Source organism: Melanerpes formicivorus, unplaced genomic scaffold, assembly GCF_026170545.1.
Source record: "Melanerpes formicivorus ecotype bairdi unplaced genomic scaffold, bMelFor1.0.p_v2 SCAF_1, whole genome shotgun sequence".
NCBI classification, from domain to species: domain Eukaryota; kingdom Metazoa; phylum Chordata; class Aves; order Piciformes; family Picidae; genus Melanerpes; species Melanerpes formicivorus.
In genome coordinates this window covers 61,585,565-61,597,846 of record NW_027142353.1, presented here as the reverse complement: position 1 = coordinate 61,597,846, position 12,282 = coordinate 61,585,565, and the positions used below count along the sequence as shown (strand labels likewise).

Genomic DNA, 12,282 nt, shown 5'->3' with positions numbered 1-12,282 from the left:
ACCATCCCTGGAGGTGTTCAAGTGGAGATTGGACGTGGCACTTGGTGCCGTGGTCTAGTCATGAGGTCTGTGGTGACAGGTTGAACTCGATGATCCTTGAGGTCTCTTCCAACCTTAGCAATACTGTGATACTGTGACCAGGGGCATAACTGTTTGAGTGAAGAGGCAGGCATCACATCTACTTCTTGGAGATTCATGATGACAGTTATTATTATTGCCATCTTTCATTTTTATTTCATCACTACTATCTGCAGTAAAAGAAAGTCGCCTGTCCACAATAAATTTTCACCCAACAAATCAGCATCCACAATACCACCACTTTGTTCAAATCAGGAACTTTCTTTAAAACATAAGGAAATGACATGCAACTCTTGCAGAAAACAAGCTATCCACACTTCCCACATCACTTTAAAATGACATCTGAAATGACAGTTCTTGACGTGCAGTTCCTCTGTTATTCCACTTACTTGAGATTCCTGTACCAAATCACACAATTAATTCCTAGCATCAACACTTGGGGTGGGGGGTGTTCTTGTTTCCTTTTTGTTGTTTGCTTTTGTTTTGTTTGCTTTTCATTTTAAATATTGACAAACAAATATTAGGTTTAGAGGAGGAAGAGAATTGTGCTGCCAACTATACTAACAGTATGAAAAAGTTTTATTAATGACCAAGTCAATTAAAGTCAATTAAATACTATTTTAGTTTGAACAGAGCAATTTTAGAACAGAATTTAGAATATAATAAACCAGGTTGGAAGAGACCTTCAAGATCATTGTGTCCAACCCATCATCCAACACCACCTAATCAACTAACCCATGCAACCAAGCACCCTATCAAGTCTCCTCCTGAACACCTTCAGTGATGGTGACTCCACCACCTCCTCAGGCAGCCCATTCCAATGGGCAATCACTCTCCCAGTGAAGAACTTTCTCCTAACCTCCAGCCTAAACTTCCCCTGGTGCAGCCTGAGACTGTGTCCTCTTGTTGTGGTGCTGGTTGCCTGGGAGAAGACACCAATCTCTGCCTGTCTACAACCTCCCTTAAGTTAGTTGTAGAGAGCAATAAGGTCACCCCCGAGTCTCCTCTTCTCCAGGCTAAGCAACCCCAGCTCACTCAGTCTCTCCTCATAGGGCTTGTGTTTAAGGCAATAAGAGACAAGCAAACAGCGCTGGGTGTGCGGGGAGTCTGCGCTCCACCAACACGCATACCAAGCACAATCTAGTTCCTCTTTAAATATTCTGTAACTAATACATATGCATATAAAAAGTGGGTTTATTTAAATTAGTTTGTCCTTCTGGTGGTCTTGCAATTGTTCAAGAGGGGATTGGACATGGCACTTGGTGCCATGGTTTAGTCACGAGGTCTGTGGTGACAGGTTGGACTTGGTGATCTTTGAGGTCTCTTCCAACCGTGGTGATTCTGTGTGATTCTGTGTAATCTTCTTTTCAGCACCTGCTGGTGGGCTGCATGCAGAGTCTTTGTGGTTGTAACTATTTTAGCTCTGTTGTTACAATCAGTACCTTTCCCAACGGCGGGCTACATGCAGAGTTCTTGGGGTTGCTTTGCCAGTTCTTACAACCGTTTCTTGTGTATTCACTTTCACATCTTCTGCAGTAAACTCTCCTCCTTTCTCATCCTTGAGCAACTTATTATTGTTACATAGGCTATTTTTCACACAAGCTGGTAGTTGTTAGCTTCCCTAGCATTTCACTCTACTATTCAGGCTTCTACATAAATATAATAAAGCAAACAAAATATAAACAATAATAGGAAAGGCAAATAATATAATAAAGGATATTTTATAATAAAAGAAAACATCCCTCTCTCACTTCTTAGTTCTTATTTTGCCCATCCATACTTCTGTTTTAGAATTTCTGCTTTAATCAAAACCATCTACTTGACATGAACTACCACTCCATTCATCACCAAAAGTGTAGATGTGTAGCAATGGATATAAAACATAAATTCAGACTTCAATTCATCATCTTCACATCATCTTCTGTTCGCATCTTCTGTTTCACTAAAAATAGCATACTTAATCGTGTCTTTGTGTTGTCACTGCTAAACAAATAACAACCATTCTCCCGTCAGATTAAAATGTTAAACCATTCCAGAGAAAATGGCATGTAATTTAATTATCACTAACCTTTTTTGTCCACGTTTAATTATCAAAACTCACATTTAAATACTGCTTATCGACATCAATCCTTTAAGCCTCATGTTGTGTAGGCTCTGTGGGTGAGTGTCTGCACTCCCAGGCATGGGCACAAACACGGATGCAAGGCTCCTTTTATGCAATTCACAGTATCACAGTGTATCACAGTATCACTTAGGTTGGAAAGGACCTCGAGGATCATCTAGTCCAACCTATCAACACAGACCCCATGACTAGACCATGGCACCCAGTGCCTCGTCCAATCTCCCCTTGAACGCCTCCAGGGTCGATGACTCAACCACCTCCCTGGGCAACCCGTTCCAATGACGAATGACTCGCTCGGTGAAGAACTTCCTCCTCACCTCGAGTCTAAACCTCCCCTGGCGCAGCTTGAGACTGTGTCCTCTTGTTCTGGTGCTGGGTGTCTGGGAGAAGAGACCAACCCCTTCCTGGCTACTACCACCCTTCAGGTAGTTGTAGAGGGCAATGAGGTCACCCCTGAGCCTCCTCTTCTCCAGACTAAACAATCCCAGCTCCCTCAGCCTCTCCTCATAGGGCTTGTGTTCAAGGCCTCTCCCCAGCCTTGTTGCCCTTCTCTGGACATGCTCAAGTGTTTTGATGTCCTTCTTAAACTGAGGGGCCCAGAACTGGACACAGTCCTCAAGGTGCAGCCTAACCAGAGCAGATTGCCTTGCACTGCATCACAGTTTGAGGTATTAAACCAAGTTATGAAGAACTTTATTAAATAGTTTAACTGCCAAAATTCTCTTTTGCTCATATTTGCAGAGCTGGAAGGTCTGAACACAGCAGGATGACATAGACCCACCATGCCAAGTCACATTTACTTGGGCATACAGGTAATTGGCAGGAACTCTTCAAGCAGCCAATTATAATCTTCAGTTTCTGTGGAGGCAAATGCTGCTGGGAGAGTGTTTGACAAAGAACACACTTACTACTAACATTTACAGTATGCCATATATATATCCCACACATTTCTTAATCACTACTCCACCTTCTTCATGCAAATTTAACAAGTAACTTATATTTATACAGAGGGCTTCCAGGCTTAGGATATGAGGTCCCACAGGGAGGTGATTTTTAATCGTTTGGTAACTGCGTAAGAGTGATCCACGCATAAATCCTTTGCTTAAGAACGGGTATAAATAAACCTACAGATGCACTGCAATGAGTCAAACAAAAAAATAATCAATGAGGAACTCCTAGCACAGGAAACTGTTCAGGTAATGCAGCTGACCAATGGAAGTTCACTGTTAATTCTGTGAGCATACACAGGGAAAGTGCCTACCAAGCAAACTCAACAAATCCCACAGGCCTTCCTCAAAAATGAACATATGTGGTTGGATTCAACTTTGAGAAGCATTTTTCAGGCTGTGTACCAGTTTCTGCATAAACTCACTGGGTTGTTTTTTTCAAACAGCTTCAGAGCACCAAAAGAAAAAAAAAAAAAACAGGTAAAACCCCCTCTACCTACAGATTACTGAGCCTGCTCCAGCAATGTGCTGATATGGAACATGACGAAGACCATCTAAACCAGCACCTGGACTGAGCTGCACTGGGAATAGAATAGAATAGAATAGAATAGAATAGAATAGAATAGAATAGAATAGAATAGAATAGAATAGAATAGAATAGAATAGAATAGACCAGACCAGACCAGACCAGACCAGACCAGACCAGACCAGACCCGGTTGGAAGAGACCTTCAAGATCATCGTGTCCAACCTGTCATCCAACACCACCTAATCAACCAAACCATGCAACCAAGCACCCTAGCAAGTCTCCTCCTGAACACCTCCAGTGATGGTGATTCCACCACCTCCTCAGGCAGCCCATTCCAATAGGCAGTCACTCTCCCTGTGTAAAACTTCCTCCTAACATCCAGCCTAAACCTCCCCTGGTGCAGCCTGAGACTGTGTCCTCTTGTTCTGGTGCTGGTTGCTTGGGAGAAGAGACCAACCTCTGCCTGTCTCCAACCTCCCTTCAGGTAGTTGTAGAGAGTAGTAAGGTCACCCCTGAGTCTCCTCCTCTCCATGATAAGCAACCCCAGCTCCCTCAGTCTCTCCTCATAGGGCTTGTGTTCCAAACCCCTCACCAACTTCGTTGCCCTTCTCTGGATATGCTCCAGCAAGTCAACCTCCTTCCTAAACTGAGGGGCCCAGAACTGGACACAGTACTCGAGGTGTGGCCTAACCAGTACAGTGCACAGGGGCAGAATGACCTCCCTGCTCCTGTTGGCCACACTGTTCTTGATGCAGGCCAGGATGCCATTGGCCCTCCTGACAGACCAACATTTAACAACAGACCTCAGTTTTCCAAGGTGAACTAAGGTTTTTTGGTCTGCTTTACCACTCTTTTAAAAAGAAACCTTTATTGAATGACTTAAGAAATCATGGTTAGGGTTTCTTTTTCCCTTATTCCTGGTGAGGCAGGAAATACCAGACCACAAGACTGATTTTTCTTCTTCTTTTTTTTAACTAACCTGTCAGGCTGAAATATCAAAATATATCTATTTCCTTTGGCTTTAAAATAAAATATTTTAAAGAAACAAACAGAACACCAACAATTAACAAAACCCACACATATTTAGGGGAAAAACCCACCAGAACTTAACATTAAGTGTATTGTTAATTTGAAGTGAAGCATTCCCTTCTAGATACTTAGAAGAAATGCAGAGGGAACTAAATGATGGATTTTCCTGGGACTTTGCAATAATGGTGATGTTCTTTTACCCAATACTTTGAGGATTAAATTCAGTCACTTAGCATATGAAAGATCCAGCCTTTTTTTACCCCTCTCTGCCCAGTAGGACGCAGATCCATTAGTCTTGATGCATAGGATAGTCCTTCCTCTGCAAGGCTGTAAAAGGAAACAGCATCCCCCCCATACTAACACTTCTACTGTTTTGCTATCAGCAAAACTAATGCAATGTATTTTCAGAGGATGCAGCGTCTCAGCAAAGAGACTAGCAATCTGAAACACAGCTGCCACATTGCACAGTACTCCCTGAAGAGATTATGTCTAATGAAGAGTGTGGAAGATAATTTTACAGGTCATTTCAAGCAAGATAGTTGAGGTTGGAGATAAAATATGGAAGAAACTGATATGCTGCACGCAGGAAAGAAATTATTAAATATGTTATTTAACTAAGAAAGGGTTTTTAAGGATGCACTGAGCTTGATAGTGCCAAGAAACACTTGATCTGAAAACCACAAATGCTGAAGAATGATCTACACCTCAAGACACTTGTGCACATCAGACTCCTTCCCGCTCTGTTTTCAGCTGATAATTGTGTGTGCCTCATTTACTTTACAAGTGACATTCTAATACACAATTATCTTTCCCCAAGTGTATAAGAAAACATATCTATTTTTCACTGGGCAAAACATTTCAAAGTATAAATAAACAGTATAATCAGATGTCTGACTGCATTAGTGTATTCTCACTAGTTCAGTAGGCTGACAATCTGTTCTTCAATAACATTGCTGCAGCAGGGAAGTTTACATAAAAGTACAATCACTCTCTAATCCCTCTGCACGTCAGCACTCAGGTTTGGACTCAGACCTGAAAATGCACTTTCCATTCTGTTTCAAACTAAAAACAACACAGGCTCCTTGCCAATAAAACACTTGTGCATGAGGCAAAATATAAATAAAAGTTTAAATCCATATTTTTTTTGTATTTCAGGAAGTAACCTACAAACATCCATGTCACAATGGTTTCTTTTTATATATTAGAGGTGAAAAACTGACTAGATAGAAGAAAGTGTTTACATGCATATTATTTCTCACATGCAATCATTAAATTCTTTGACAGTAGCCTCATCTTTTGGAAACTGTTTAATTATGAATGCTGCAGATAGCCTGAATTGTGTTTTTCCTAGCAAGGCTCCTGAATTGTTGCCTGAATTGTGTTTTTCCCAGCAAGGCTCCTGAATTCTAGCCTGAATTGTGTTTTTTCTAGCAAGGCTCCTGAATTCTAGCCTGAATTGTGTTTTTCCTAGCAAGGCTCCTGAATTGTAGCCTGAATTGTGTTTTTCCTAGCAAGGCTCCTGAATTGTAGCCTGAATTGTGTTTTTCCCAGCAAGGCTCCTGAATTGTAGCCTGAATTGTGTTTTTCCCAGCAAGGCTCCTGAACTGTAGCCTGAATTGTATTTTTCCTAGCAAGGTTCCTGAATTGTAGCCTGAATTGTGTTGTTCCTAGCAAGGCTCCTGAATTGTAGCCTGAATTGTGGTTTTCCTAGCAAGGCTCCTGAATTGTAGACTGAATTGTGGTTTTCCTAGCAAGGCTCCTGAATTGTAGCCTGAATTGTGTTTTTCCTAGCAAAGCTCCTGAATTGTAGCCTGAATTGTGTTTTTCCTAGCAAGGCTCCTGAATTGTAGCCTGAATTGTGTTGTTCCTAGCAAGGCATTCTGAATTGTAGCCTGAATTGTGTTTTTCCTAGCAAGGCTCCTGAATTGTAGCCTGAATTGTGTTTTTCCTAGCAAAGCTCCTGAATTGTAGCCTGAATTGTGTTTTTCCTAGCAAGGCTCCTGAATTCTAGCCTGAATTGTGTTTTTCCTAGCAAGGCTCCTGAATTGTAGCCTGAATTGTGTTTTTCCTAGCAAGGCTCCTGAATTGTAGCCTGAATTGTGTTTTTCCTACCAAAGCTCCTGAATTGTGGCCTGAATTGTGTTCTTCCTAGCAAGGCTCCTGAATTGTAGCCTGAATTGTGTTTTTCCTAGCAAGGCTCCAGAATTCAAATGAAACCCAAGACTTTTCATCTCAAAATCCCACTAGAATTTCATTTTGCACCACACCACAAATAACGGTAAGAGCCTTCTCTCCACTTACTGTTGAAAAACTGGGTGACTCTACTTAGCATGGCCAATAAGCTCAAGCAGAAGGCTCATTTGCAACAGAGGTAGCAGCTACCTCAGACGTAGTTAACAAAAAGCTGTCCTTCAGAAAGAAAGGTACTGATTTCACAGCGTGTTGGTATGACACACCTTGCTAAGCACAAGTACTGAAATTCAAAGAATACCTCGAACATTTGAGAAAGTCTGTCAGAGATCTTGTTACTCACAGAGTCACTTAACACTGACAGGTCAATATTTCACATATTTTCCCAATTTACATGTGATTTATTATTTAAGCACGCTGTACTGTTTCACCCTAAATGTAACAGAGTAACTCAATAAGCACTGCTGAACTCATCCATACATTGAACCAGCTGGGTTGACCACTGACAACTCTGATTTCTCATGTAATTACTCTTTTTGACAATGAATCACCTGAAAAAATCATCTTGGGAGGGAAAAAAAACCAAACTCAATGTCTTTTATTCAACAGACAAATATTTGCTGTTATAAAGGGACTATGTAACAAAGTTCAGAAGTAACACCACTGAACTGAAGCAGTAGTTTGACGGATTAGGGCTTTTGTTGTTTTTAAGTGGTTATTTTAGGATCCAGCCACTACACCACTTAGACAAAACAACACAAGAAAAACATGCTCTACAAATACATAGTAACATCAACACTAGCACTAAATGACCACTAGAGGAAAACTAACCCTTGGTATTATGACTGCTTTTCAAGCAAGTCACACTATTACACTAGTAAGCATGTTAGCCACTCAGTAATGTTTGAAAGGAGGTACACTTCAGGGGTGTTTTGGACATTAGCTGTACTCTGCACTGTTGTTCTGCATTAATCACAATCACACAAGAAGTTTCTCAGGCATTTCTGCACGTGCAAATGACATCTATAATTTCCCATTTACATTGAAAAGAATACCCTTAGCAATCGGATGTACCAAGAAATGCCCTAAGTGAAATGTAAGTAGCTTTGGAACAGAACAGAACAGAACAGAACAGAACAGAACAGAACAGAACAGAATAGAATAGAATAGAATAGAATAGAATAGAATAGAATAGAATAGAATAGAATAGAATAGATAAGATAGAATAGAATAGAATTAACCAGGTTGGAAGAGACCTTCAAGATCATCAGGTCCAACCTATCACCCAACACCATCTAATCAACTAAACCGTGGCACCAAGCACCCCATCAAGTCTCTTCCTAAACAATTCCAGTGATGGAGACTCCACTACCTCCCTGGACAGCCCATTCCAATGGCAAATCATTCTTTATATGAATAACTTCTTCCTAACATCCATCCTAAACCTCCCCTGGCACAGCTTGAGACTGTCAGCTGATGTAACCTGCAGGGTTATTTTGTTGTGCTTGCATTTAAGTGCAGACAAAACATTTCCACTCAAGGAACTATGTAGTTCTAATTAAATGGACAAACCCACAAACCCCATAGTTTAGACACATAATCCAACAGGCATCAAATATCCATCCAAGGACTTTCACAGGAAAATATAGCACCTGGCAACATGACCAGCTTCCCGAGCTGTCACATCTCTGGAGAAGTTCTTAGAGAACAAATACTCACAGTGTTTATGTTGTTTATTTTTATCATGTCAGTGTATGGACAGGTTCAGCACACACACTGAGTCCAAGTATGAAATACTGATTTTGCATAATTCATCTGCCTCTACAGATACATTGTAAGATTCATGTAATATTCTCTTAGTATAAAAATCAGGAAATATTTGTCATCTAAGAATTTGCAGTATTTTTACTGCATGTAGTTGACAAAGATTACAAACAACATGTCCTAAATATGGGCCAATTGATAACATTCTTGGTGATTTGAAGGACACTAGTAAAACCAAAGGCTTTTGGCTGAAAAGACAGATCTACAAAACATACCTAATTCTGGTGTAGGTGGAATTTAGGCAGGGAAATTCAAAACCTATGCTTAGTAACCACTATAACCTCGAGGAGCCTATAGTCATTGCATTCACCTCTGCCAAACAAGGAGGCCTTTGCAGCGTTTGTGTGCAGGTACTGTCTACAGGTGCCTGTAACGTAGCTCCATTCCACATCCAGGGAAGCACCAAATGACAGCTTCCCCACAGTTAACGTGCATCTAACACCCAAGCACTGCCTACTAAAGCACTCTTTTCAGTAGCAATTATATAACTCTGAGAAATTTCCTCAAATTTATACCCACCATGCTTATCAGGTGCCTTCTGTCTACTCTCTCAAAGACGGACAGAAATGACACAGAAATACCTCTGGTCAGGAAAGGACTTCAGAGTCCTGGACCTACCTGTAACAAGAATCAGCCATCTAAGGCCTTGATGTAATGGGTGATAAATTCCTGCTACCATAGTTCTGCAAAGAACTTAACTAGGATGCAGGCTTTCCTTAGTTGCCACTGTGAGATGATGAGGTGAGCTTCACATTTGTGTGCAGGACTAAGAGCCGCTAGCACAGGTTTATACTGCCGAACTGAAAATACCAGCACTCCACAGGCCTCGCAGATTTTGCTTGAAGAGATGCTTATAATCACTATGCAAAACGTATCTTGGTGTAGCTGCATAACCAATCTGAAGCAGTGCACAGAAAAGGAACTTCAGAATTTCCATATTAGTTCACAGCTGAAGTCCACTAGTCAGAACCACTCTCTGAACTAACCGTTGTGAGGTTTTTCTTCGGAAAGCATTCGTTAGCCAGATATATTCATAACTTCTGAGATGGAGTTTAAGGCCAATGTACAATAATGTATGCATCTACAGCAACATAGGCATAGTGTCTATTAAGACACTCAGGAATAGCAATATAGCAGTGAATTCTGAAAACTATGGTTGCTCTGAACTGAGTTTCTAAATAATCAAACACTGTGCCTGTTACCAGTTTCTTTACTGCTATTTATTTCTTATATATCTAGATGACTGGCAAGTGGCTGCTAAGTCACTCATACATAGGAAAGCAAAAACTGAGAGGTTAATAACTGGAATTCACCAGGTAAGCAGCAAAGTACAGTTTGTACCTAAAAAGAAGTACACATCCTCTGGTAATCACCGGAGATTTTAGGATTCATCTTGCGTTGCTTAATACGCATTTTCCCACTCTGTGGGGTAGCTTCTTCTCAGAAGCATTAACAAATGGTAATTACAGAAGTCATGCTGACAACACAAACAGAGGGACACTGCCAGCACAGAGTGGTAACTGACCTGGATGTTAAAACTTGTGGTTCCTAGAACCTTCGTAATTTATGGTTCGTTTAATTTTTATTGTATATATTCTTACACCTTATTTTAAATGATAGCTATTCAGCAAAACTTAGAGAATGCAATTACAGGAGGATTCATGTTCTTGGCAAAATGCAGTAATGAAACAATTACGGGCTTCTGAACACGCCTGCAATGGACACTCTTTCTGGGAGCAAACGACTGCAGGAGTTAAAATGGGTTTATCTATATTAAACCCATCAGATACCGTTAGTTTTAAGTATTACCGACATCTCTCGCACCACTCTCCACAGCAAGCTGAGTATCTCCTTTGCCTCCCTTGCGGCGGGGCAGGTATCCCGGTCAGCGCCTTGCTGCCGGCTGGGCGCGGGGGTGCCACCGCTGTTTCCCTGCATTTCGCACGCACAGTTACCCCGGGGGAAGACGAGGAACGATGCCCGAGTCCCCACCAGCAGCCTGCCAACACCTGTCCAGCCGCCGCCTCTCCTCCTCACTCCCAGGGGAGTTTACTCAAATCCCCGCACCTCGGCCCGCTCCGCGCCCGCGCAGGGATGGAGGGACCCCCGGGCACAGCCCACGGGACTCACACGGGGTAGAAGGCGTAGGGCGGCAGGGCACTCTCCTCGCAAGGCTCCGCGTCGAGCAGCAGGTAGTCCTGGCTGTTGTTCCGCCGCGCACCAGCCGCAGGGGAGTTGCTCTTCCGCGGGGTGTAGGGCTGTGTCTGGCTCATGCTGTCCCGCGGCTCAGGCGCCCGAACGCGCAACGGCTCCCTCAGGGCGTCAAGGAGGCAGCGCAGAACGGTCCGGTGCGGGGCACTGCAGCTGTCTTCACAGCGCCGCGTCTGCCGGCGGAGGGAGGGCAGCGCGGAGACCCGGCTCGCTCCACGCCCCGCCGAGGAGCTCCTGTATCAACCGGTGCCACCGCCCTCGGAGCCGCCGTACGCGGCGCCGGAGACAAGTGTAGTCCTCGGAACGGGGGCAATAAAGTTTGCGGCGCGTCAGCTGGCGCTGCTGCCCTGGCCGGCGGGAGAGGGCGGGAGGTGGGAGGGCAGCGGGGCCGTGGTGCCCCCTCCGTGCCGCCCCCTCCGGCTCCGAGCCGCTCCTGGCCCCGCTCGTGGCGCCGAGTCCGGATCGCTGTTCCACAGCGGAGCTGGCCGCCTCGAGCCCTCGCGCGGCCGCACCGTCTCACCTGCGCTGCCACAGTGCAGCCCCTCGGGTACAGGTGTGCGACCCTGTGCTTCAGAATAGCCCCAAAAAGAGGGATGACGCGCTAAAGACGACCTCGGCAGGGACATTGCTCACGTCCAACATAGCCTGCGGTGGCCTGAACCAAATCACTGTCCCCTGGGAGTCCGACATGACTGCCAGTAGTTAACTCGCGCTTCGGGAAACAAGAGCAGCAACTCCTACTTTGTTTTCGCTTGGAAATGCAGCGTGTGCTGTGCTTTTGCAAACGCAGCTCGCCTGTTTCACGACAGAACTTGTTTTTCTCACCTGATAATTTCAAATAAGAACAGGGGCAAAATATCACCTTTTGCAGAAAAAGAAAGAAAAAAGACAGTGTTGTGGTAATAATACTTTGGCAAAATTCAGTGCACTTGTATTTCTCAGTTCTGCTTCTGTGTTTAATGATATTTTACTTATGTGTACTGTGATAGCTTAAATAAACAAAAATAATTACAAACTTCTAGAAAAAAAATTTAAGATATCACATATGACCTTTCACATTATTTCCCTTACAGATGTACTATTTCATAATGGACTATTAATAACTGGAAGTTGTAAATGAGCAGTTAAAAATGAGTGCACCCAAGCAGTACCTCTCCCTCATTACTGGACTTTGATATCACCTCAGGCACTCTTACTTTCTCATCTAGCTCAACTCTTGCACAAATCCTGTAACCACACTCATAAGTTGCAGCACTTTCTTTCAGATCATATTGCAACAGTGGTACTAATGAAAAGTGAAATAAAACAATATGATGTTGTCATTTGTGCATGCTGTAGAACTCATCTACCATG

At 43.1% G+C, this 12,282-nt stretch overlaps 1 protein-coding gene across 2 annotated transcripts in view; it reads right to left on the bottom strand.

Annotated features, from left to right (window-relative positions):
* Positions 1-11,026, bottom strand: part of TRPC6 (transient receptor potential cation channel subfamily C member 6) — a 103,223-nt gene extending 92,197 nt beyond the window's left edge. For both annotated transcript variants that reach the window (XM_068145204.1, XM_068145212.1), the window contains exon 1: positions 10,849-11,026. In XM_068145204.1, coding sequence (XP_068001305.1) covers positions 10,849-10,991 — 143 coding nt within the window. In that variant the 5' untranslated portion in view covers positions 10,992-11,026. The remainder of the gene's footprint in view (positions 1-10,848) is intronic.
* Between the last annotated feature and the right edge of the window lie 1,256 nt (positions 11,027-12,282).